Genomic DNA, 27,278 nt, shown 5'->3' with positions numbered 1-27,278 from the left:
TCCCGAAGGTGCACAAGGACGTACAACACCCTCCTTACAGACTCACTGTGGCAGCGCAAAACAGTTCCACACATTCTTTGGGAGTTTTTAATTGATCGGTTGTTAAAAAACACTTTTAAAAGTATCAACTATGTTTTAAACGACTCGTGGGACTTTTTGTCCAGGGTCAAACATGAATTTGAGGAAACCTCAGGTTTCTCAACCATTGATGTAGTGGATCTATTTGGCTCCATTCCTCACGACATGGATATGGAACATAAAAGCCTTATTAGAATATAGCACGTTGAATCCTGGTATGATTGGTTTCATGACGGAAACTATGGAATGTATTTTAAATAGCAACTACTTTGTTTTTGAGGACGAATTTTACAAACAATTGAGGGAGGTAGCAATGGGTTCAAGCTGCGCCCCGATATTTGCCAACTTGGTAATGACTATGTGGGAGAAGAGATACATCTTTGGAACAAAATACACAGAGCACTGGTTATTGTACTTACGCTATTTGGATGACGTGTTCATTCTATGGAAAGGGGACCTGGATATTGTTAATGAATTTTTTGGGTACATAACATTTGTGATTATTTTAAATTTACCCAGACGTACAATTCTCACTCTATTAATTACTTGGATGTTTGCTTGACCAAGGATGTTGAATCAAACTCGTTTGTCTCAACAGTTTATTGTAAACCCACATATTCTAACAGTTTTCTAAGGTTTGAGAGTCGACACCCTTTTTATATTAAAAAGAATTTGGCTTGTGGGCAAATGATTAGGGGTGCAAGGATGTGCTAAACTATAAAACTTTTTTAAAAAAAGAGTTGGCACAACTTACCCATATGTTTGTGAGTAGAGGCTACCCTGAAGATTGGGTTTTGCACCTCGGGAGAGAGAGGTGTCAGATGGATGGGGGACTAGACATACCCCATTACTGGGTCAATCACAGTCTGTAACCAATACATCACAGGGGGCAAATAGTCGGTTTTCCAACTCCATGGTGTTGGAATTTGGTTCTTTTGGGAGGAAAGTTCAGGGTATCCTTTCCAAGAATTGGGTTGTTCTGGAAAGGAACGATCATCTTATAAACTCTCTGGGTAATGGTCTGCTTTTCACCAACAGGGTGGGAAAGAATGTAAAAATTTTTACTCGAGCACCCGAGATTACACACAGGACATCGGACAGGGACCAGGAAATGTGGTACATGTAAAGTGTTCCTTTATTCTGGAAAGTGTAGAAATTCGGTTGGGTAATCCGCCACAGAAGGTGAAATTGGTACACGGTAACTGTCAGACGACTAGGCTGGTTTATATTAGTGTTTGCCAGGGCTGTAACCATTTTTACATAGGGAAGACGGAAAGATCCCTTAGGAGGAGAATTTACGAACACCTGTATGCCACTGAGACACAAAATAAGAATAATGCCCTTTTCAAACACTCACAAATTTGTCCCAATTTTCTTGGTTTTAAATTCGGTATACTGGATATAGTTAGGCAAAATGTGAGGGGGGGGGGGTGACTGGGGGAATTAAATTGAAACGAAGGAGTTGGAGTGGCAACTTACACTGAATGCCAATGAACCCCCTGGTATTAACAATCACTTGTCCTTGTTGCCCATTTTAAAGCAAAGGGCTAGAATTTTGTAAAACATTCATGTCTATTTATTTTTAAAGGAAAAACACCTGCTGTATTGACAAACAGTTGTTTTTAAGAATGATTTTATTTGTGACACACTGTTGCTTTTATTGTTAATTGATACAGGATACACCATAGTATTTATGGAAGGAAATGACATTGCAACTTCGGTTTTGAAAAAGTCTGTCATGTTACAGACTAAAGCACTTACCTATTTGAATTGATTCATCTATTTGAACTGGTTTTAACATTGTCTTGTTTTGGATTGTTGTGAGATTTCTACAACTACGGTCCACTGAGGCCGGATTTACTACTTTGCATTACACTTTTTTTGTGTGAGACTACCATCGTCCTTGGTTTGTTCAGGGCAGAGTAGGGTTGTTTTTTCTGAGGTTTTGTTGCAACTCCTATCCCTATGCCCGTTGGTTCTGAGTTAAAGATTCCAAAGACAACCACAAGGCATTCTATAGCTATGCCAAGAATCTAAATGGCAATGCTCAGCTCTTCTCTGAGCTACAACAGAATGGCATTAAATATACTGATCCCAAGGATATTGCCAATATCCTGGCAGATTGATTCAGTGCAAACTTCACCCCCCTAAAGGGCCCATCTCAATACTGAAAGATTGCCAAATTCCGGTAATAATGGCCACACAAAAAAAAAAAAAAAAACTCTCCAAAGCTAAGAATACAGCATCCGTGGGACCAGACGACATCCCAGGATGTGTACTACATGAACTATAAAATGAAGTGGCACCTCACCTAAGTGTCATGTTTAATCATAGCCTCACCTCAGACTTCGTGCCCACTGAGTGGCGCACAGCTGCAGTGACCCCACTCCACAAGAAGGGAATCCACCTTGGATCCCGGGAACTACCGCCCCATCAGTCTGACAAGCCTGATCTGCAAGGCCATGGAACTTATAAACAAAGGCATTGGCAACCTTCAAACACTGGACCTCAGGCAGTTTGGGTTCGTGAAAGGCCGATCTTGTCTCCTGAACCTGACTGACTTCTTTGAATCAGTCTCCAGAGCCGTGGACAAGGGTAAGGTGGTCCACACAGCCTATCTGGGCCTTGCCAAGACCTTCAACACCATCCCCCACTCTGGAATCACAGATAAACTTACTAAGCTGGACATTAATCCCTACATCACTCAATGGGTTGCCAACTGGCTTACTGACAGAACCCACACTGTAAAAGTAGCCGACTCCAAATCCAGCTCCAGACAAGTGGAGTACCTCGGGACTCAGTCCTGGGACCGCTCTTGTTTGGCATCTACTTCTCTGAAGTACAGGCCAACACTAAGGTACTCTGGCTAACAAAGTTCGCATATGACTGCAAACTAGGAGCCATTACTGAATCCCCAAATTATGTGGATATTCTACAAAAGGGCCTTACAGAAACAGATGCTTGGTGCCAGAGCCATGGGCTCAAGCTCAATGCCAAGAAATGTATAGTTATCCCCTTTTGGAAAAAAAACATGTACCTGTGAATTACCACATAGGTGGCAGTACACTAATCACTGAAAGTGTGATAAGAGATTTAGGGACACAGGTGGACAGTGGTCTCACCTTCGATAACCACATCGCCACAACAGTGTCAGGAAATCCTTCTATGTGGCACACCTCATCACGAAGGGCATTTCATCCAGAAAAAAGAAGGTCACTGTCCCACTGTACTCATCCCTCATTAGACCCATTATAGAATACAACGCTCCGTTTGGTATGCACCTCTCAAGACATCTACAACAACCGGAACGGCCACAGAAATACCTCACTAAAAGAATCACAGGCCTAAAGCAGATGCCCTATGCGGACCATCTAAAAAAACTCCACCTATACTCTGTAGCATATAGTTTACTCAGAGGCGATCTCTGCTTAACATACAAGGCCATGTCAAACCCAGAGCTGTTAGACATGCTACACTTAAAGAAATCCCAATCCCTCAGAGACACACGCTCCAGGGATCTAAACCTTGTCATCACAATGAACAAAACATGCTGGAGGGATAGGTTCCTGACCCAGAGACTCCCCAGACTCTGGAATAGACTGCCTGTACATGTCAAGCAGAGCACCTCTTTGGCCCTCTTCAAAGGGAATCTTTATGATTGGATGGGAGATAGGAAATTCACCCTGGGTATCACGTCAGTCGCCCTGCTAGACAGGGGTCCAGGGAAGTAAATACTGTGGGAAGAAATAGCCAAGTAATTGTTATGGCTAGGCTTGTATAGGATAGCCTAGTACCAACCTATGAACCTATAAGGAACGGATCATTTTAATTTTCAGGCACGTATAGCATCTTAGTTTACAGTTATTTTTTTAAGACTGTGACAAGAGCTGAATTAGTATAAAGTCAGTAGATGGAATACATAACTTTTCCTTGTCTCATATGTGTTTTCTAGCCACATCTCTGAAGTACTTACAAGCATGTCCTTTTGTCAGATAGTTTTTTTAAAATGTAGTTTGATGCTAGTAAGTTTAATCATTTGTCTTATTTTCCCTGGGAATTTGTTACAATTGGAAGGTGCATTTTTACAGAATGCTTCTTCAGTAGTGCCCAATTTGTAATGAGGTCAGGCTAACTGCGTGATGCCTGTATTTCTAAGAGGATAATTACAATACACATTAAAAGATGGACAGTATCCAGTACTAAGAATGTTGTAAGTAAGGGTGTTAAACAGTAATTCATTTCTTGCTAAAACTGTAAACCAGCTACCATTCTTTACTTCAGTTCAGTGGTGCTCTCAAACCAGCTACCATTCTTTACTTCAGTTCAGTGGTGCTCTCAATTGTTAGCTAGGTTGCTGAAGCAGAGAATTTTATTCTCAATGGTTTGCAATAATGGGATATTAGCAGCTGAGTCTGCGTCAATAAGGGGCAGTCTGTATCTGATCCCAGAAATGAGTTCATTGACTGCAATGGAACGTCTGGCCGCTGGAGTTAGGAGATTGGAAACTGCATAGGCTGCTTTAAGTCACTCTAGCACTTTATTAACTTAGATCTATATGTGAAGAGGAAAGATAGAGGCAGGTATAACAGAATTCTTAAGTATCTCAGAGGTGTTTGGAGGCAAAATGTTGAAAGACAGATCAATGATAACAGGATAGCAGCACGTTTAAGTCTTGGAGCTGTACCAAAAGCATGACAGTAGTTTTGCTGGTATTTACAAGTTTAGTGTTGGCTAAACAGCTCCAAAGTACTTCTATATCAAACTGCAGCTCTGCACAGATTTCGTAAGTTGACTTTTACTTGGAGATGAGCTGTCAGCAGATGCAAGCAATTAATCTTAAATGCTCTGAGCGCTCTTTGCTAGCAAAGGTGAAACGGGTACAGTGTACATTAACATTTAAAGGTACAGTGGCAAGCAGGTCAGTGAAAATAAAGTTTGAAACTGTGGGAAATTAATATGATTAATAAGTTATAGAAGTAGTTGCCTCTCCAACAGCCTCAATACTTAAATGCATTGCAACAGCCTTAATACTTAAATGCATTGCATATGCATAACTTAGTTTATTTAAAGATAACGGGTGCAGTTTTTTATGGCTAAAGATGTTTACGGAAAGCATGCAATTTGCTTTTTTTTACATCTGTGCAGGGAACAGAGATAAGAATAGAACAAACAACAATCAAAGTAGGAATAGGCATGCGTAACCTAAATTTTAGATTAGGTAATGCCTGTGGGTGCAGCCACATACTTGGAGCAATTGCTCCTATCTGAATATCAAAATATGTGCAATTGTGCAGGTTTGTTCTAATCTACTGACACAAAAAAATCTTAAAAAATGTGACACTGCTTCAAATGGAGAAGAGAAAAAGCAACTATATAAGTGAAAAGCCTGCCAAATATTACTATGTAAATGTAAGCCAAAAGCTGGAAATACACTTTCAAAATAATTGTCATATATAATGGGTGGAAGTAATAAGAGCTTAAGAAAATCAGGGGAGATCGAATACTATTTACGGGTAGAGACTAACTTGACTTGCAATTCTGAAGACGTATCAGTGGGACGTAGAGGGAAAACAAAAAAGGGTAGCTTTCTGAAAAAATACATTACCATGTTTGGTATGGAAGATAGGACTTCAATAGTAGGGACCTCCATTAGTATTTTCATTACAGCTGAGTGCACCTCCAGGCATTTCTGCAGCTACCTCCTATTGTGCCGCTAGGCTTCATATATTACATGTTCATATTTGCATCAATTCCAAAAGCATGCCACATACAAGGTATCAGAATATTTTACATTGAAGCATACATGATGGAAAACACAACTGTTTTGATACTGGACCTCTGTCAAGAAGTATTTATTAGAAGTGTAAGGTGATAACTTCATCTTTTAAAGGCTCGAGCCACACCCAACAGGGGTTAAAGGTACACATTCAAAAGAACTGCACCGGAGGGAATGAGGTATTTGCATATTATCTACTAAGGTACAATAACTAGGCTAGACCAGATAGAAATTATATTTTACAGGAGCATGTATATTTAATTGAAAGCTTTGACACATACTGATAACAACTAAAATAAAAATGCAAGGCAATAAAGTGAAAAACGAGACACTGGCACTTTCCTACTTGCACATAAAAAAAAAAGAAGAATTTAAGGAATTGGTAATAGAAATTAATCCAAATTAATTGGGGAGATGCTATGCATGAGTTTTGAAAATATGCTAACAAGCAACTATTTTTTCATAAATCTACAGAACACAAACACTTTTAGCAAAATGACTTGGGCAACAGAAAGTAAAAGGGTTGACAGCAAATTAAAGAAGCCCAAGACAAAAAAATAAGCACAGATCCTACGCAAGTATTAGAAATACTTACATTTTATAAAAATCTGTATAAAGCAGGGGAATGTGAAAATCCAGAATAGGCACAAAAGGAATATTAGACTTGGGGAAGATGAGGTTTAGCATTTAATAGCCAAGACAGGAAGAAATGACAAAAAATGATGATGTTTAATCAACAGGGAAGTCTTCAGGAATAGACGGGTACTCCTGTGGAATCTTGGAAGTGGTGAGGGAAGAAAGCGATACAGACCTGAGAGGTTTTGTTTAAATGTATTTTAAAAAGCTTACCACCACTTTGAAAAAAATAAGGTAAACGCCTTCAGACCCAGCATCATACATACTCTTTTCATATTTTAAATCAGGATTACAAAGTGTTTTTGTCTATTCTAACTAAAAGAATGGCAAAGGTGTTGCCCAAATGGATAGATTTGCATTAATGTGGTTTTGTGGACTGGAGGCAAACATTTGACAACATTAATACAATGATTATCCAGACGAAAGCAGAACAGAAAACATGTCACTGTCTTTGGTGGGTCTTGATGCAGAGAAAGCATTCAGTTGAGTTGTCTGAGATTGAGTAGAGAAACTGTAGCATTTGCATTTCTAATGTAGTTAATTGGGAGGACACAGAAACACGAATTAAAGTGGGAGGGATCCTTTACAACAAACGTTTTTTTGAACAGAGGAACAAAAGCAGTGTGTCCTTTTCACCCACTGTTATTTGCTTTATATTTAGAGCCACTGGAAAGGTAAAGAAGTGATTCACAATTTCAAGGATATAGATGGTATGGTAATTAAGAAATGTTAGATTAATTTGCAGAAGATACTGTCTTGTGCCTGAAAAAAATCCAAAAAAGTACATTTCAGTGTTCTGGGCATTTTGAGATTGTTACAGTTCATTTCAGGATATAAAATTAATGATGATAAAACACAGACTACAGCTGTAAATTAGCCACATGATTAGTTCAGCAATAACCAAATTTATGGGGACATGATAAACTATTCAGGTGGGGTCTATATCACTTCAAACACCATATATTCGAATCTCTAACATCTAAGTCTTAGAACAGCTCCGGGGGGGTGGGGAGGGGGGGGGGTGGAATAAAAAAAAAATTGCTGTTCCAAGAAACACACACACAACACAAGCACACCAAAAAAACAGCAATCCACACACACACCTAAAATCCTACATCTATCCCTAAACTAAACTGTACATACACTACTATCTATCCACTTACCTTAACCCTAACACTAAGGTCCATCACTATCGCACACTCACCTGACCAGCGCCCTAACCCTAACTCACCTATCCCACCCAAACCCTAAAGTCTGTCACTATCACATACCCACCTCACCCGTATCCTAACCCTAACTCACCTAACCCGCATCCTAACCCTAATGTCCGCACAATCACACACTCACCTGAACCCGACCACTACAGTGCTGAATATAGCGAAGCCACAGAAACGGCCCACGGAAAGAATTCGGTGTTCCGCTGCTTCGCGATAATCAGTTTTCAAACTTCACAGTTCGAACATATAGTGTTCAAACTGCTGAAGTTTCAACAAACTGATAGGAACCCTTCAGGTGTATGGATTAAGAAGAATTCTGTTGAGGTAGCTAAGGATATGTGGGAAAAGACTAAAAAGATAATACAAAAACTGAAAAAATGGAAGCCATTAACTATGGAGAGTAAGATACAAGTAGTTAAAATGTTTTTAGCCCCTTTAGTTTTATACACAGATCAAGCATATTTTTTATCAACCATATTTTTTTATCAACCAGAATAAAAACACAGAAAATAATTAATAAAAAGGTTGAAAGAATTTATCTGGGAGGAAAGGAGGGCAAGAGTTAAGTGGTATAAATTGATTCTCCCGACAGAACAAGGTAGTTTAGGATTACCGAGCTGCATAGTTAAGGTTCATCTATATAACACAAGCAGGAGGCTGTTAATCAAAGTGGAAAGGCAGGATGATTAAACAAGTTGGGAGGTTGAAAAACAAGGATGGAGCATGACTTTGGAGCAGGTCTAACAACAAGCATACAGATTATTATAGTTAAAAAGTAACAAGAAAATATTCTATGAACTAAGCAAAAAGGGGAATGAAAAACAAAATTATATTTTACCAATAAGGATGACTGCAAGTAGGGGTAGTTAGCAAAACAACTGAGATATTGGGAGTAAATAACTAGAAAATGAAATAATACAGCGGGATGATGCCAAGCAGAAGATGGACTGCAGGCTGGGGACCCCTTTCCCTGCCAGATATCAATAAAAAAAAAGAGTACAGGCAAAGAGAAGGGGAAAGGGAAATGCTAAGTAAAAGACTAGCTCTCACAAGATTTGTAGTTGAGCCTAAAATAGAAGCTGCTGTTAAAAAAAAAAAAAAAAAAATAGTATAACTAGTAGGGCATCAATCCGAGGCTAGAAAAGATTGTAAATTGTCTTTCCAGTTTCCCCAAAGAAACAACAAGAAGAAGGCATCTGTACAGCTTCCAAGTACGCAACAAAGTTCAAAAGGTCTAGAATTTTTGCTTGGAAGTGTGTGCATAACTAATTTTATTGCCCAAGCAGACTTCGGAGAATTTTTCCTCAAGTAGACTGCAAATACTGGAAGAATGATGGGAAAACAGATACCTACTAAATCTACAAATAATGTTCAGATATGAAATGAGAATACGCTTTCATCTATTTTGGGGGGGGGGGGGTTAAACATAAGAAAAACAGAGATCTGCTCTATAGTGTTAGTACTCTCTTTAATCTTACATAAAATAAATCAATATTTAACAGTGAAGATATTACTACACTTTAAATGACAGAAGCCTGTTTCCATAGATAATAACAGTTACAAAGATTCTGATTTAAAGTATGGCAAGCTGGCCACTTTCAGTAGCTATTACTAGCTGCTTGAAGAGGAAATTATTAGTTATGGATTATTCATTCACTCCTTTTCTGATGCACCAAATCAATAGCAGGACTACATGTGCAGTTTAAGAAGACAGGAAAACATCACAACTACATAAGTAACAGTGATTCACTTTACAGTATTTAAGTTAACACACATGAAATGTGCAAAAACAGGCATTACGAAACAACAAATTTACCAACTTCATGTGACATAAATACAAGTACACAAAAGGAACTTGCCTTTATCACCAAAGTGTTCCAATTACAGTTTTTTTTTTTTTTTTTAGCAAACATTAGAAAGACTATTGAGAAATGGTTTTAAACCTGCAGCTGAGGCCATTCACGCACAATACCATCCAAACAAAATTCTACACATTATATGCAATCCAAGGACTTATTAAATTAATTAAACATGACTTTTTATAGCACTTCTTCAACAAGCTATCACCATCAGGTCAGATAATGAACCACCCACTAGTAGGAACTTGGCTGTACTACAAATAGGATAGAATCAGCCCATATTAACCATACTGCTCTGAGATGGCCGTGAAAACTATACAGAAAAACACACTGAACCATTTTTATATGCACTTTTCAATCAGATGTCTGCTTACTAGTATTTAATTGTGAATGAAACCCCTGCATTCATTGAATTTAAGAGCATGCCTAAACATATTAGTTTCTAAAAATAAAGAATGTGGTGCAGCTCTTCTGAGGTCTGTATGTTTACTTGTATGAATATATTTTACTCACTGATAATACAATTATCTTTCCTAGTACAAAATACAAGCCAGATTCCCTTATTTAATTTTGTGCCCCTGTCCTCCCCTTTAATTAGTTTGCCAGGATGCTTCCACAAACCTAGACACAGACACACGTTTAATTAGGCAAACGACAAGTATTTGTCACTAACTTGCTTCTTTCCATCACATTGATTAGTAATGAACTTGTATATGGCTGGTCCACAGACTCGTGCTTTAAAAGGACAGGAATGTGTTGCCTATGGCAGGATTACCAATTTCCTGTATAAAAAGGATCTTATCAACACTTTTTGGGGAATACTGCTTGACCTTTTGCACACCCATCTTAACAATACAAATGTAAAAAAAAAAAAAAATGAACATTAAAATCTAGCCACTGTAGGCAATTCTGCAATTCTCTATCATGCTGTTTACTCTCATCGCCCAGATTTGTTTTACATGTTTGACTCTGGGGCTTCAGTCCACTTCTCTTCTATAGCTGTCATTAACTGTGGCTTGACTACACATTCGTTTTACATTGTTACTACATTCTGGCTCCATCTGACTCATGGTGAACAATTACTGGGTATACACTACTTAATATTAAACTGCTTTTGGGAGGATTCGCAGATGCTTTTCAGCCATGGCTTGGGCCACAAAGGACCAGGATAAATATAATACACATGGGGAATTTACTGCTGGGAATGATTGTTGCTGACATTTAGCAATTTAATAGACCAAACGTGACTAAGATCAACCAGAAGTAAGGTTAAAAGACTTAAAACTAGGATTTTCAAAAAAATCGACCTGGAAAGTGGAAAGTGCATCTAGTACTTTATGTACACTAAGTTCTTTACTGCTGTATTTCAAAGAATTCCCTTACTTCAAGGTATTGTAACATTTGAGCTAGAATATATAAGTAATAGTGGTGTGGTAATGCACATTCCCCTTTGGGGCACTTGAAATAAGGTTACTGCGAATTTCAGTATTTACCGTTTTTAATAGTGGAGTCTGTGTTCAGACTTTTGGGGGTTGCAATTTTATGCATCATACTTTTGTAATGTAGTCAGACTCCCAACAAAACACTCCTCATTGCCATCCTGCTGCAGCAACACAACTTCAAACTAACCATTCTTCTCATATTCAGGTTGCATTCAGCTCTTGTACTTTCACCAATTACTGTACAACACACTACTGCTTTCCATTGTTGCTACTTGAAAAAAATTATCAGTCAGTTTGAGTGTGTGTGTTGCAGAACCTACTTTGAAATGACAGGGAAAAAAAGAAGTTGAGGCTATATGATAAACTACACCAACTAAAGACACGCACACCAAACTAATTAAATTGGTTATATTTATTGTGTACATTTTCATACATGACATTTTATTCTTTATCAAATTACACTTGTTTCTTCTACAGTAAGAACCTCACATATCAGTATTTATCAATGTTTTATAAGTAATCCTGACTGTGCTCTAACTCCTGGACTGAAGCTGAAATGGGTCTTTGTGACTCAGTTCACTCTCCAGCTTAACAATTACACGTATATGCATACATACATACATACATACATAAACAAACAGAAAAAGTAGAAAACCAAACTCTGTCAAGGTAGACACAATATGTTATAAAACGAAAACTGTTTAAGTTTTGAATTAAAAAAAAAAGTTTTGCATTAGAGGCTTACATATTCCAACATTTTTAACATGCAAGAGTGACAAAGGTGAGCACTAGGGAGATCAGCAGCCCAGAGTGACCAAGGTGAGCCCTAGGGAGATCAGCAGCCCAGAGTATATACAAAGTTCTTTGTATGAATTAAGATGACTCAATACTATTTGCCATATACATTTCAGTTAAAAAAATTCCCAAATCTGAAAGTGTAACAGACTCTTCAATGTGGAACAAAGTTTGCAAATGACTGCAAACTGGGCGCCATAGTCGAAAACACATCTGACACAGATATCCTCCAAAAGGGCCTCACAGAAACGGATAACTGGTGCCAGAGCCATGGCCTGAAGTTAAACGCCAAAAAATGCATAGTCATAAAAACAAGGTTACCCCTAGCTACCATATAGGTGGCAATCCACTGAGCACAGAAAAGTCATCAGAGATCTGGGGACCCAGGTTGACAGTAACTCATCACTCATTAGACCTATGATTGAGTACAATGCCCGTGAATGTATCTGACCAGACACCTGCTGCAGCTTGAAAGGCCCCAAAAGTTCCTCACCAAAAGGATAAAGGGTCTCAAAAATATGTCTTATGCTGCCCGACTGAAAGAACTCCAGCTCTATTCAGTCTCATACCAGAGGTGACCTGTGCCTGACATATAAGGCCATGTCCAACCCAGATGTGATGAGTATGCTTCACCTCAAAAATCTAGATCCCTCAGAACCACAAGGCGGAGACTTAAACCTTGACACGGTTATAAATAGAGGACAGATTCATCACCCAGAGACTCCCTATGCTGTGGAACAAAATCTCGGTACATGTGAGGCAGAGCACCTCTCTGGCCTTGTTCAAGAGGAATCTTGACCAATGGATGGGAGATTGCAGATATAGGATTACTTCAGTGTCACTGCTTGACAGAGGCACAGCAAAATGATAGGCATAGTTTTATTCAAACTAAAATAAATGCCCTTGGGCAGATAGCCTAGTATGAACCTATGAACTTCGAAGAACACGCTTTTTTTTTCAGACCCAACATGAGGAACGTTCCTCACAATGAGGTACACTCGAGAGGTACACAATTAACCAACATGCTTTTCGAGGAAACAACAGTACTCAGAGAAACTCCATCTAAACACAGGTAAATAATGCAAAAATCCACGTAGGGACTAGGAAAAACAGGTCTGAACTCATAACGTATTACAGAAACGTGCAATAATTTGTAATTTAATTGCATGCGATTTTGAAAATAATCTAACAGCTGTACGTTAATTAAAAAATCTTAGGTTATTACTACGTGCACTACTTGCATTCCATTTATTCTACATTCTAAATTAGTCTGCTTCAATTAGTCTGCTTCAATATATGTAAACTCTAGAAATTCTCAGTCACTGTGCTTACTTAGTGTTACTCATTTAGTACATTATTACTATAATCACTGACAGCCGTCACACGTGTGTACATTATTTATGTGACATTTCTGTACTAATTCAAAAATGCTACAAATTCTTATGTCGGTACAATGTTCAAAATAATGATATTTCACTTACGGCTTTAGTAATGTTGCCATTAAGGGGTCATACTGTAAATAATCTCGGGTCAAACTGGAGCTACAAAGAAATACTAGAGGCGACAATTCAAAACCTAGAGTGTGATCCTAGATTTAGACATTCTAGAGATATTCCAACCTATATGCATAACCCGCAGTAAAAAAAACACATTGACCCTGCAACCTTGTCATGTGTGAAGCAAAAATCCACCTGCTGTAAGACCTGAGTATATCCGCACCAGTACCACAAAATGACTGATTGGTTCTGTCTACTACTGTACAAGTGAAAAGACCGAAGGTTAAAATGAAACATGCAACACAAGCATAAAGTTACAGTAAGATAATTGTATTAAGTTACCTCGGCTAAGCGAAGCTGGGACACCTGGGTGGATGACAGGTATAAGAAACAATTTTTAATGTTGGCAAATTTGAGAGTTACAGCCAGTAATTCACACCCACCGGTGAACATTTCCGTCACTAACTCAGTGTAGTCTGACCGACACTTCAGACACCACAAAGGCCCAGCCCAAAGCAAATGAGCCTAGCTCTACGTCATACCCAAGCACCAAGCCCCACACCAGGGCACTGATGAAACAGAAAGAGAAAGTTAGTGATTTTGGGATAGTCTCAAAATTATGTGATGTCATAACAACGAAATGAAAATAAAAGAGCAATGAGTTCAAAATAGCAATATGAAACTGTCTTGAAATAATTCCTAGTACAGCTATATACCTCTGGTTATCTTTAACTGTACAACATTTGCTCTATAAACTGAGGTCACGCGAAAACAACTCTACCTGTAACTCTGACAATGTTAGATTATCCCTTGTAAAGACAGCCTCTAAGGCTTGCTTGACTGACGTAAATATTAACAAATGAACTTTGCAGACTGAAACCTACTTGTTCTGTGCAATAGGCTAAAAAATACAAGCGCTACTGTAGTTGTGGTTCCCGGTAAGATGGCAACTTCTTCGTGTGATGGGACTGTAGTTTACAACCATCATTCACAGGGTGCAGTTTCTTTCACGCGAGCAAAATACAGAGAAGGCAGGAGACCAAGGGCTGTCAAGGTATATAAAATATGTGTTTAGATAGCTGAAAAGGCATGGATGATACTAGTTGTAAATTGAAACCTTTTTTTAGTGCATTATTTTTAAACCTCATTTAGTTCCCATCAAGATGAGTAAATGATAGGGTTGCCACCTTTTCAAATGCCCAAAGTGGAACATTTTTGGTACAAATGTCAGATTTTGCAGGTCAGAACATACCCACGGCCAGTACAAAGGACAGAACTTCACGTTTTTGCCTAAATAGAAGCTTATTCTTGTAGCATTTTAGTTGCTTATTCTGTTTCTTTTAACATTTAGGTGTTTCAGATACAGAATAACTTTTTTATGCAACTATTACATAAACTATAGGAAATAATTTTGTCCTAAAATCTCAGGACATTTGCCATTTTTACAATTTTTTTGCAGGACACAACTGCCCAAAGAGGGACTGTCCCTCGCAAAGCAGTGGTTGCTTCGCATCAGTTTGCATACCCTGCAATAAACTAGGGTGTTTTCCACCATCAGTTTCTCTGTCATGTGCGTATAAGAGAGAGAATGGGGTGGATGGAGCCACAACAGTTGTGCATGCTTGTATTAAAGTGGCAAGACCAAATAATGTAAAAATGATCGATGTATTTATTGTTTGATTGTTAATCAGGTTAGTCCTACTTACATTTGCCTATTTTCTATGTTCCCATTTGGGTTAAGGTGGTGTTTAGAAGCAGATGCAATTTATGTAGTTGCTGGCTTGACCTAAATATTGATATAAAATATTATAGGCTGTCTTTATATTATAATATATAAGTATAGGCAGCTTCATTTCCTTAAGAATTGTGATGATATCATGAATATGTCTGTGGTTTAAGTAATAAGTGTTTTACGGTGTCAGCATTCATGTCGTGTAACAAATGTGAATACAGGACATGACATCTGTGCTGTTTTGTTTCTGCTGTACGTGTAACACCGCTATTGACAGTGCAAGCAGATGATGTAACGTGCTTTTCTGGTCTGATGGAAGACATCATACAAGTCTGAGATGTGTCACTTTATGCAGGATCTGCTCATTGATTAAAAACTGCACATTGCTATGGTAATTTATAGGATATTACATTATCAGTGGAGTAGGCTATAGGCTGTTGATATTCAGTTGCAGTGTGAATAGTGACTGTAGACTGAGGGGACACATTTTATGTAAGCATGGTTAAGAAATGTCTGGAGGTAGCAGACACCTGCCCAAGAACAATGCTGCTGTAGCACATCTATGAGACTTATGCAAGAATGGATGGTGCAGCTGCATTCCACCGTTGTGTGATATACGTATGTTACCATGGTGACTGTCTGTATATAACCTTTGTCGATCGTGGTTTATTTTATTTGTGCTAATTATTATATTAAATTGTTTCATGTAAAGCAGGTACAATATAAATCATTTGGAGAATAATGTAAAAGCCAGGAGGAAAATCATAAAGAGATTTACAAAGTCTCCTGAAGAATCCACAGGACCAGGACACCTTCAGTTCCCTTTCTTACACAAGAAGCACCTGTTGGACTGACTGATACTTTTAGTTTTTGAAAAACAACACGTTCCAATAAAATGCACCTTTGTTAAAAACTTGTAGCTCCTGAGAAGAAGATTTTAATTTCTCAGACGTAAACAAAGTATGACAATCAATATAAATAAGAAACAAAATCCTACTAATAACAAATGGCCAATAAAAACACTGACTAAATAACAACAGACCACTTCAGTCCATTATTAATGGATAAAGCTTGTTATGTTGTAAAAAAAAAAAATCACATCTCTTTAAAACAAATTGTCGGGCAAACAATTGACCGAGACTGAAATATCTGCCTTATCACCTTGACTTAAGTTTGTTCCTGTAAATGTGCAGCAGTGGTATGTGTTGCATATTGAGCTTTACAAGTTAATTGCAAAGATTATATTGAACTTTACAAGTCTTTGCAATATTTATCTTAAAACTTTTTTAAAGGAGTGTGTAATAAAGTTGATTTAAGTGTTAACAATTCTATAGTTTTGATGATAATCTGACTTACTTTTTTTCATGTTGCTTGAATAATGATATACCGTTTCTTGCATATAGTCTGTTAGAAATTCCTTCTTATTTTTAAAGGGAAAGTTGCACCAAAGTTAGATAATGAACATATAAATGCTTTTTTTATAAAGTGGTAGAATTTGAATGGCTTGAAATATTTAAAATAGTTGTAGAATAAGGGATGGTATTCAGCACAATCTGAATAAAGATGAGCTGTCAACAGTGAAACAATAAAGATTTGATTATTAAGCCAGTGGACAAAGGCAAAAATATTGTGATGAATGTAGAACAGTGTTTTGATATATACATACCACACCTCAGTGACTGTAATAATTATGAGGTTATTAGAACAATTAATTTTAAAGGCTAAATAGAAAATAAGTAAGTTGTTGATTAAAAAAAGGTTTGTTACTAGTTTTTTTGGTACTTGAGTATTATCACAACCACATTTCTTACCTCGCATAATGCATTCTGTTTTTGCGAAATGACTTCATCAGAAAAGCAGGGGAACTGTGAGCCTGTGTGTGTCTCGCTTCTTTTTTGTACAACCTTTGAAAAGATCTTCCTAAATCAACCATTGAGAAACAGTTGTGATTCATGGTTGTCGCGTCCACTACCTCCAAATGAAGCCATTTTCTTACAAGAATTTTGTGTCTCTATTCCTTACTTATGCCATGAGGCTGTTCTTGAAAGTCAGGCTCTTTTTTAATTTTTTTCTCGTTCTTATTCCACTTAAAACTGTGCATTAAGCTGATGTTAACCTACATTTCACTTAAATTTGTAGTAGCAGACAAGGACAAACTTTGATGCTAATTTCTCAACAGTGAGTCGCTTGCAACCTGCTTGCGAAAATCTGATGTAAGTGACCATTTTTTGTCTCAGAAAAACAGAGACGGTTTACTTAATTTTTACCATGTCACATTGTGTTAGGGACAGTTTCTGGATTTGAATTAGTCGGCAGTGACATTAAGTAATCTACATTTGGATACTGCGATACTTTATGACATTTCTGCATGTACTTGTGTTCTGCTTTACAACGTCTATGCGTAGTTCAAGTGGTGACAGAAAACAGCTGTAAAATAAAAAATCGCTCACTGTTTATTAAGACATGAGCTATTTCACTGAACCATAATAAGGTCACTGAATCACACTTTCCAAGACAGTTTTACTATATATTTCAGCAGAAAAACGGCTCGCAAATGAACCGTTTCACCTTCTCTGAATGTGGTTGCGATAATACAAAGTACAGGTTTTTTTTTTTTTTTTTTACATCTTGTATGAGTGAGATGCTTATTAACCAGAATAGCTTAATTTCTCCTTATTGTGCCCCAAAAAATCCATAAGAGTAAAACCCATACCCCAGGTTGGCCTGTAATAAGTAGTAGTTGTAGTTTTTTTTTTTATATAAAATGTGGGACCTATTTTATTTATTTTAATTTTTATTTTATATTTGTTGACCGGGCTAGTCTAACTCGATATATGTCCATTTTCAGTAGAGGCCTGGGGAGAAAAGCTCCAATGAACACAACAGTAATAACAAAGTTAAAGGTTACAATAAAAATAAACACAGACAGTAAGTAACCAGGTAGTAGGTTACAATAAAATAGTAATAGCAGATATTTCAAAATACATTGTATTGTACATAACAATGACTGTGTACAGAATTTTGGACAAATATTCAGAAGAAGTAAATAGTTAAACGTTACAGTATTTTTACAGTTCCTGCTTTCATTTATGCTACACAATATTGAGTAGTAAGAAAGTAGAAACTAGGAAGTATTAGAACAGGGGTGAAATTTTAATCTGGGTTACTGCATGGGCATAACCAGTGCGTTCTAACGAATAATTTGAGTTTTTGTTTGAAGAGGGGTAGGGAAGGAGGTAAAGTAAGTTCACTAGATAGAAGGTTCCAGTTTTTTCCAGCTGTGTTTGAGAACAGAGAGTCACCTGCCATGTTGTTGGACTTACTTTTGCTAACTAATAGTTTATCTGATGAGCATAAGGTATTAAGATTTTGATAGGGGGTTATGAGGTTTGAGAGTATTGGAGTTTTGTTAGGTTGATTAAGGACCTTATGGGCAATGATAAGTTGGTTGAATTGAAGCTGATTTTGTAGTTCAAGCCATCCTAGTTGTTTTAGGTTCTGACAGTGATGGCTGCTGAAGGGATTACCAGTGGCAAATCGGGCAGTGTTATTATAGGTGCTAGCTAGTTTGAGCAGGTTGTTTTTTGTTAGGTTTGTGTAAATTAGTGAGGCATAGAGCAGTGTAGAGATAAGATGAGAGTGGGCAATAGCAGTTCTAGCTGTAGAAGTAAGGAATGGTTTGATCCTATATAGAGAGCCCATTTTTCTGTTAACTGTTTTTATGGTGGTGTTAATATGAGTGTTGAAGTTAAGGTTGTTATCTATTGTAATTCCTAGGAGTTTGGTGGTAGAGTCAGGAGAAACGAGGGCATCATTTTTAGAGATAACTGAGAAGTCTATTTGGGTGGACTTGCGGGTAGGAGTAAAGAGTAGGAGTTTTGTTTTTTTTTTGGGATTCAAGAGAAGACAACATTTTAAAAAACAAGTCTCTACTGTGTTAAACACCTTCTGAGTTAGGGATTGCAGTTCAGAGGAGGAATTGGCTGTGCAGATAAGTGTAGAATCATCTGCATATTGTATATAGGTAGCTTGAGGAATAGCTAAATGCAGATCATTGATAAAACTTGAGAATAGTAGAGGACCTAGAATAGAGCCTTGGGAAACACCCAGGGTGACTGGCAGGTAGGATGATAGAGTATTCTCCCACTGCTTGCTGAGGTAGGAAGTAAACCATAGTAGAGGACCTAGAATAGAGCCTTGGGAAACACCCAGGGTGACTGGCAGGTGGGATGATAGTGTATTCTCCCACTGCTTGCTGAGGTAGGAAGTAAACCATTGTATAGCTAGAGTATCAAGAGAAATAGATTTGAGAATGTTTATAAGCAAAGGGTGGTTTACCATAAGCAAAGGGTGGTTTACCATGTCGAAAGCTTTTGAAAGATCAATAAAGAGAGCTGAAGAGAGAATATTATTATTAAGGTTTCTGTTAATAGAATCAGTGAAGGATAAGAGGGCAGTAGTGGTACTATGGAGTGGCCTAAAACCATGCTGGGTATTAGCTAGTATGTTGTGCTGAATTAAATGGTAAAGTAGCTGATGATGAATGCATCTTTCCATGATTTTAGCTAAAGGGGATAGAATAGTAGGGCTATAGGTCGAAAGTTAGAGTATTCATTTGAGTTGCCACCTTTATGTAGGGGGATAATGTGAGAAATTTTCCACAAGCCTGGGATGGTTCCCTCGTGAATTGTTCTGTTTATAAGTTAGGATAGGCTACAGATGTAGCTGCTTTTTGCAGATATTCAGCTGGGATCTGGTCAGCAGATAGAGTACAAGGTTTCAGTTTTTGGATGGGTTTGTAAATAAGATTGGTAGAGATGGGTTGCAATCGAAATGTAGGAAGAGGGCTAATATTGAGGATCAGAAAGTTAGAGTTGTCAGGGGATAGCTGGCTGGCCAGAGATTGTATGGCCTGAGTAAAGAAGGTATTGGAGGTATTAGCGGTTTCGATAGGGGTCTCGTGGTTAGCGTCTGTTGGGGCTGGTGTACTGGAGTGACCAGGGTATAGGAGTATATTGATACTTGCCCAAAACCTCTGTGGGTTATTTTGGTGTGTTTGCTGCATTTTACAATAGAAGTTTTTTTTTTTATCTGAGAGTGTTGCTTTTTTTGTCATATTTCTCAGCTGTCTAAATAGTTGTTGATCTGCTGTATTTTTGGTACTTCCCCACCTAGCCTAGGTTTTATTTCTGTGTCAAATTTTTTTCCTGGTTTCTTTAGAGAGCCAAGGTGCTGGTTTTGACTTAATTCTGATGGTACACTTAGGTGCATGCTGGTCAAGGATAGTTAATAATCTAGAGTTGAAGTATTTAACAGCCTCTTCAAGTGGAAGGGTTTTTGGGGGAGACTATTTGCAAGCACTAAGTTCACGTTGGAATAGCCCTAGGTTAAAATGCTTGTTGTTCCGAATAGTCCTATATGTTGCGGGGTGCGAAATATTAATCTTTTCCCTGATTATGTAAGCCAGTGAGTGATCACTTACATCATCAGGGAAGGTTCCTATCTTATAAGTTATGTGGAAGTTATTAATAAGAGTCCAGTCTAAGGTAGTCTCTTTTTTTATTTGGTTTGTTGATTCTAGTAGAGGAGGTAACGGTTTGAGAGAAGCCATGAAGGTTAATATGGGAGGTTGGATGTTCAGTATTGATGCTCTTCCAAACAATATTAAAGTCACCTAGGATTATAGTTTCTTGTGGGAAGGTTGAAGCAACCCAGCTAAGTATATTTTCTAGTGTGCAGATGTTGTTCCCAGGAGGTAAATAGATACATATGATATATATGGCTTTATTAGAGTTGAGCTGAATTTTGGAGATGAGAACCTCAGCATTATTGTCTGTAGGAGGGTTGTAGGATGAAGAGGTAACTATTAGGCCATCTTTGAATAGAATTGTTACTCCCCCACCCTTTCTTCTGTTGCGATCACGTCTCAATATATTGTAGCCTGGAGGTATGATTTCATTATCTTGAGTTCCATGATTTCATTATCTTGAGTTCCAGGTTTTAACCATGTTTCTGTCAAACATAGGATATCAAAGGAGTATGCATCCAAGAGAGCATGGAGGTGGGCCACTTTGTTATTTAAGCTACGGATATTGAGATGTGCTGTCAGGAGTGAGTTGGGAAGTCTGGTAGGTTAGAGTGGGATAGAGGGATTGAGAGTATGAGAATTAGTGGTTAGGACATTGGCTGGTCCAGGATTAGGATGGATGTCTCCATCTTCTAAGGATTGTCTTTTTAGCCTGAGCAAAGGATTATGTGTGTTACTGATATGGTACTGGACTTTTCTGGTTATTATGGTATTGTATTTAATGTGGGCCAGTCTGTGGTACTTTGATAGAAGGTAGCTTGGTGTGGATGCTATATTTATATGACTGAGAGAGGTAGTGAGAGATGGTATAGTTGTTTGTTTACGAGGATAGTGAAATTGAGAATAATTCAGATGTTGGAAGGAGGTTAGGAGATATGCTGAGGTTAGAAAGACAGGTGTGGTGGAAATGCTTAGGTTAGTAGAATTATCTGATTTGTTGGTTTGGAAAGCGGGAGTGGTTTAAGAAGTATAAGTCCAGGACCACTGGGGGGTGGGTGGAGACAAGAGAAGGAAGAAGCATAAGAAGAAAAATCAATCGGTGAAAGAAACTTTTAGGAAAGGTAAGTAACTTTATAGGTAAGAGGAGAGGTTAGGATAACAAATGAGCTGGGCTAAGGAGCAGCAATATTAGGACAAGGAAATATATTTGAATATGCTATGGATAGAGAAATAAGATAATATACAGGCTATAAAGCTACAGGTAGAAGTAAGAAGATAAAAGTGGGCTTTAATAGCAGCAAGACTAAGGATAAGACAAGGACTTTTAGATGATGCTATGGGATAGTGGGATAGATAAAGGGCGCTAGAACTGGGTGGCCAAAATCAATATTGCAGTAGTAGATAGATAGTAAGAGGGAGAGGTTTGTTCAGGGGCTCAATAGGTGAGGCTAGTAATGGAATGAGCTTTAAAATGGTGGGAGGAAGGGTGTACAGGCTAATGGGTAAAGCTGCTGATTTTCTAGGCTTAGAAGCCACCTTTCAACTGCCTACCAGTAATTAACACAACTCTATAGTTTACTGTTAGGTTTAGGAAAAACACATACTTTCTTGCTTCCTTTTAAACTTTTGGGAACAAGGATAGGGAACATTTAATTAAATATATAGAAACATTAGATTTGAATGTCAATTTTTTCTAATACTACAGTTGTATCTTTATTTTGTTTAATATAGAACAAAGATTTATACTGAGTTATTGTTGATGTTAAATCCTTAAATACTAGTATCAATATTAATAATAATAATCTCCTTAGACTTGCTACTGCTCACAAGCTCATATTCAAACCTTGTAGTTGTCCTTCTCTGTCCACCTCTTTAACCCCCTACATTCCCAACCTCTCTGTAAGATCAGAAAACCACAATCTTCTAAACATATATAAGCCTCGTCTACCCTCTGGCCATCTACTGTTCTCCTGCTGCCTAGCTAAACTCTGGAATTCTCTCTCTAACACCCTTCAAAATGCTCAGAGCCACTCAGACTTCAAAACTCTTCATTCTCACCTCCTTTCAAAGTGGGAATGTTCCTGTACCCCTACCACATGCACTATATACCTCAACCTTCTATCACTGTGCTATCTTACCCTTTGCCTCTACTTCCTCTCCTACCCTTTACCTCATAAACGTCCCCCCAATCCACTCCCTTTCTCCACTATATACCACCTTTGACCTCTCCCACTTTACCTTCTTCTTTCTGTCCTCTCCTCATATTTATAACTTCCAAAAAAAAAAAAAAAAAAAAAAAAAAAAAAAAGCTTGTTTTTTTTCTGTACATAAATGTTTTACTTACATGTTTTTTTCATCTGAAATGCCTGTACCCTTAATATGTTTAGACTACATGAATCTCACTTTTGTAAATCATTACCTAGGATTAGAAATCTTATGTCTTTTTTTTTTTTTGTAACAACTTGTATATTATCTCTGTATTTTTCACTGTTCTACTACTTTATTTACTTTGTATAACTATTGTAAAATTGTCTACATCCTGTGTAGTTTTTCTCCCCGGGTCTCCACTGAAAACGGGCTCTTCCAGTCCCAATGGATTATCCCGGTCATCAAACTGTAATAAATAAATATTGCTTTAGGTTTAGAAGCTCTGTGTTTATTTTTTAGGCACTGTACAAATGTCAGCCTATGTTTGTGAGTTAAATAACCATTGTTAACAAATATTTTTTTTTCTGATGATTGTCTATCTTTATAGACAAAAAACAAGGTACAGCAATGGTGCAAGTTTTGCACCCAGATATGCCAAATTGACAGTGGGTTATTTGAAATGGAGTATTTCTACACTATCATTTCTTTTAAAGACCATGTAATTTTTTATCTTAGATGTATAGATGATGCCATGGTGATGTAGAGTTGTTTTTTAGATTTTTTTTTTATAGTTGGCAAAATGAGAGACAGCTTAAGATTTATTTTATGCAGTTGAAACCAAGAATTGTGTGGCACACCTGGGATATATGATAAATACTTAGGAAAGATACTGATTAATGTACTTATGGTACTGGCCACGTTCTGGAACATTTCATTTCTACACAGTGCCACATAATGAAATTTTTAAGGGTTCATAGAAAGTGGGTAGCTTATCTGCCTGATTTTGAAGGTTACCATTTGAAAGAGTGAACACTTGTATGAGCAAACGCTTGTTCTGTGAACACTCATATGACCGAGCATTCATTCAAATGGAGTTTTTGCCAGCAGCCTTTTGTATGTGATTGTATGGGATTGTGGTGCAGAAAGACAGTTTGTGTGATTTTATAGTTATATATAATTAGCAGGGGCTCTTGACCCCTGCAAAAATAGTTTTGTTGTTTTGCATTTTGATCACTTTAGATTCACTCTAAAGTAATCACTCTTTGAATGTTCACCCTTGTGAACATTTAATATTTGAGAACTGTATGGAATATATAAATGGAGCATATGTACATGCAAGTAGAATTGATAAAAATGATTTGAAAAGCAAAATATTTTTTTAATTTGATTTTAGTAATAAAAAGATTATGATTTATACATGGTTGTGTAGTGCAGTACACGTTCGGAAGAAGTTATTCAAGTTGTATATTGTTTTTGGCCAGTATTGTCTTGCATGACAAAACGTAAAGGCTTCATATTCAAATGGACTTTGCTTTTCCACAGTCATTTTGTATGTCTGTGTACACAAATTCAGTTTGAATTGTTTGGTACAATAACCAAGAAAGTAATTGTAGCTTTTTTCATGTATTTAAATTCGTCATCGGATGATTTTTTTTTTTATAGTTGATAAGAATAAAGTTAGGTTGCGTGTTATTAAATGCTATGACAGTAAAAATGTGATGCATGCTATCAGTGCCCATGCTGTGCAGTCTACTTTGGAGAAACTAAAAGAAGTTTCTCTGTTAGTAATATTCCTGTGGTGCTCTTTTAACCTGAAAAATTTTAGAAAGTCCACCAGTAGAGAAGTTTTATGTTGCCAAGATGGTAATTTTTGGAAATTTAAAGGCAGGAATGGTGTATAGGTTCATAGGTGTGTACTAGGCTAATGGCCCTGAAGCCTTTACAAGCCTAGCCCATAGGATTACCCTGGCATAGTGCCACCCGACCTTAGTTCCCAGTGCCTCTGTCGAGTAGAGCCACTGGAGTGATCCCCAGGGTGAATATTCTATTTCCCATTCACTCATCAAGATTTTTCTTGAAGAGGGCCAGTGAGGTACTCTGCTTGACATGCATGGGAATTTATTCCATAGCATGGGCAATCTGTGGGTTATGAGCCTGTCCCTCCAGCACATTATGTTGATTGTGGTAATGAGGTTGAGGTCTCTCGAGCGTGTGGTGCGGAGGAATTGGAATTTCTTTAGATGTAGCATTTCTAACAGAGCTGGGTCAGACATGGCTTTGTAAGTCAAGTAGAGATTTCCTCTAAGTAGGCGATTATGAGACAGAGAATAGTTGGAGTTTTTTTGAGTCTGTGTATACAGGACAAGTGTTTTAAGGCCTAGGATCGTCTTTGTGAGATACGTTTATGGCCTTTCCAGTTGTTGCAGGTGTCTAGTGAGGTACATGCCAAATGGGGTATTGTACTCCATGATTGGTCTAATGAGGGAAGGGTAGAGGGAGGCAATAACCTCTTTCTTCCTGGATGCAAAACCCTTAGTAATAAGATGTGTCACATAGGACTTTCTGACCACAGTGGCAATGTGGTGGTCAAAAGAGAGGTTGCTGTCAACCTGTGTTCCCAGAACTCTTTTATAACACCTTCTGTGTTCAGTGGACTACCATTGATGTGTTAATTCATGGGAACTGGGTTTTTCCCAAATTGGATGACTACAGATTTTTTGGCATTGAGCTTAAGGCCATGGTTCTGACACCAGTCGTTGGTCTCAGTGAGGCCTTTCTGTAGGATGTCAGCATCACTTGGGGAGTTAATAATGGCTCCCAACTTGCAATCATCTGCGAACTTTGTCAGCCAGAGTGCCATCGTGTTGGCCTGGACTTATGAGAAGTAGATACCAAACAGGAGAGGACCCAGGACCGATCCCTGTGGGACTCCACTCGTGACTGGTCGGCAGTCTGATTTGGAGTCTGCTACTTTCACACTGTGAGTTCTATCTGTGAGCCAGTTTGCAACCCACCTAGTGATATAGGGGTTGATGCCTTGCTTAGTGAGTTTTTCTATGATTCCTGAGTGGGGAATGTTATCAAAAGCCTTTGCCAGATCAAGGTAGGCTGTATGAATCACCTTGCCTTTATCCACAGCTCTGGTGACTGACTCAAAGAAGTCGACCAAGTTGAGCAGGCATGATCTACCCTTCACAAAACTAAGCTGTGTGGGATCCAGAGTTTGGAGAGTCCCTATATCCTTGTTTATTAGGTCCATGATGATGCGTTCCATAGCTTTGCATATCAGACTTGTCAGGCTAATGGGGCGATAGTTCCCAGGGTCTGTAGTTGCTCCTCCTTTGTGGAGAGGGATGACTGTAGAAGTGCACCATTCAGTAGGGACAAAACCTGAGGTGAGGCTGTGACTGAACAGGGCACACAGGTGAGGTGCCAGTTCACTCTGTAGTTATGTAGAACACAGCCAGGGATATTGTCAGGTCCCATAGAAGCTGTATTCCTGGCCTTGGACAGTGCTGTTTTAACCAGTGCAGTAGTAATACTGGGTGCCTGGCAATCTACTGGTATTATGATTGGTCCTTTGGGGGGTAAAGTTGGCACTGAATCTGTCAGCCAGTATATTGGCAATATCTGTTGGCTTGCTATAGGAGGTACCATTGTGCAGTAGCTCAGAGAAAATCTGGGTATTGCCGTGGAGATTCTTTACATAACCATAGAAGGCCTTGTGGTTGTTTTTACTATCTGCTGCAATTCTGTTTTCATATCTAGCTTTAGAGGATTTGATGAGGGATCTCAACTTTTTGTTGAGGCTGATAAGGGAGTTTTTCCAGCCTTGGGACTTCACCTTATTCTGCATCAGTTTCCTCCTTCTGTTGTAGAGTTTGTTTATGGCAGGGGACCATCAGATTGGCTTCCTTTTTTTTGGAGGAGAGCGTCTTGTTCTGTTGGGTATGACCAGTATCATTCTTAAAAATACTGATAGGATAAGTAAAAGTATTAAAAATGCTTTATGTTTTAAAGGGATGTTTTATAGTGTAAAACCAATTATCCATTAGGTCTTAATGTTGTTGTTTGTCTTTCGGCTTTTTCCCGGTAAGGGGTCGCCACAGCGGAACTCCGGTCCGCTAATGATTGGCAGTAGATTTTTTACGAAACGCCGAGGTGCCAGCTCGACGCCCAACCTGCAACGAAGGCACCCCCATTTACACACGCATGTCTTTCGAATGCTACCCAACCGCGAGGAGGACATGCAGACTCCACACAGAAGGCACTCCCAAGCCAAGCTGAGAATCGAACGGGAGAACCTCTTGCTGTAAGGTAACAATGCTACCGCTGTACTGCGGGGAGGACATGCAGACTCCACACAGAAGGCACTCCCAAGCCAAGCTGAGAATCGAATGGGAGAACCTCTTGCTCTGAGGTAACAACGCTACCGATGTACCACCACGGATCCATTAGGTCTTAATAAGGAACTGAAATAGTCTGCTTTTGTTCATTCGTGTTTTTATTGGATGTTTTTTATTGGTAGCACAGACTATTTTAGGCACCAGTGCATCCTGTGGTCACGGGGGG

General features: G+C 38.3%; 2 protein-coding genes across 2 annotated transcripts in view; one reads left to right on the top strand and one right to left on the bottom strand.

The window, feature by feature from the left end:
• Positions 1–13,882, bottom strand: part of PEX1 (peroxisomal biogenesis factor 1) — a 1,694,243-nt gene extending 1,680,361 nt beyond the window's left edge. Inside the window, exon 1 of the mRNA XM_044067676.1 lies at positions 13,642–13,882. Coding sequence (XP_043923611.1) covers positions 13,642–13,752 — 111 coding nt within the window. The 5' untranslated portion in view covers positions 13,753–13,882. The remainder of the gene's footprint in view (positions 1–13,641) is intronic.
• A 328-nt stretch (positions 13,883–14,210) lies between these two features.
• Positions 14,211–27,278, top strand: part of RBM48 (RNA binding motif protein 48) — a 299,162-nt gene continuing 286,094 nt past the window's right edge. The window contains exon 1 of the mRNA XM_044067674.1: positions 14,211–14,353. Within this exon, the coding sequence (XP_043923609.1) occupies positions 14,243–14,353 (111 nt within the window). The 5' untranslated portion in view covers positions 14,211–14,242. The remainder of the gene's footprint in view (positions 14,354–27,278) is intronic.

Source organism: Protopterus annectens, chromosome 3.part1 (genome assembly GCF_019279795.1).
Source record: "Protopterus annectens isolate FY-2018-M chromosome 3.part1, PAN1.0, whole genome shotgun sequence".
Taxonomy (NCBI): Eukaryota; Metazoa; Chordata; order Ceratodontiformes; family Protopteridae; genus Protopterus; species Protopterus annectens.
Note: the sequence above shows the minus strand (reverse complement) of the source record. Positions and strands in the feature narration are given on the sequence as shown.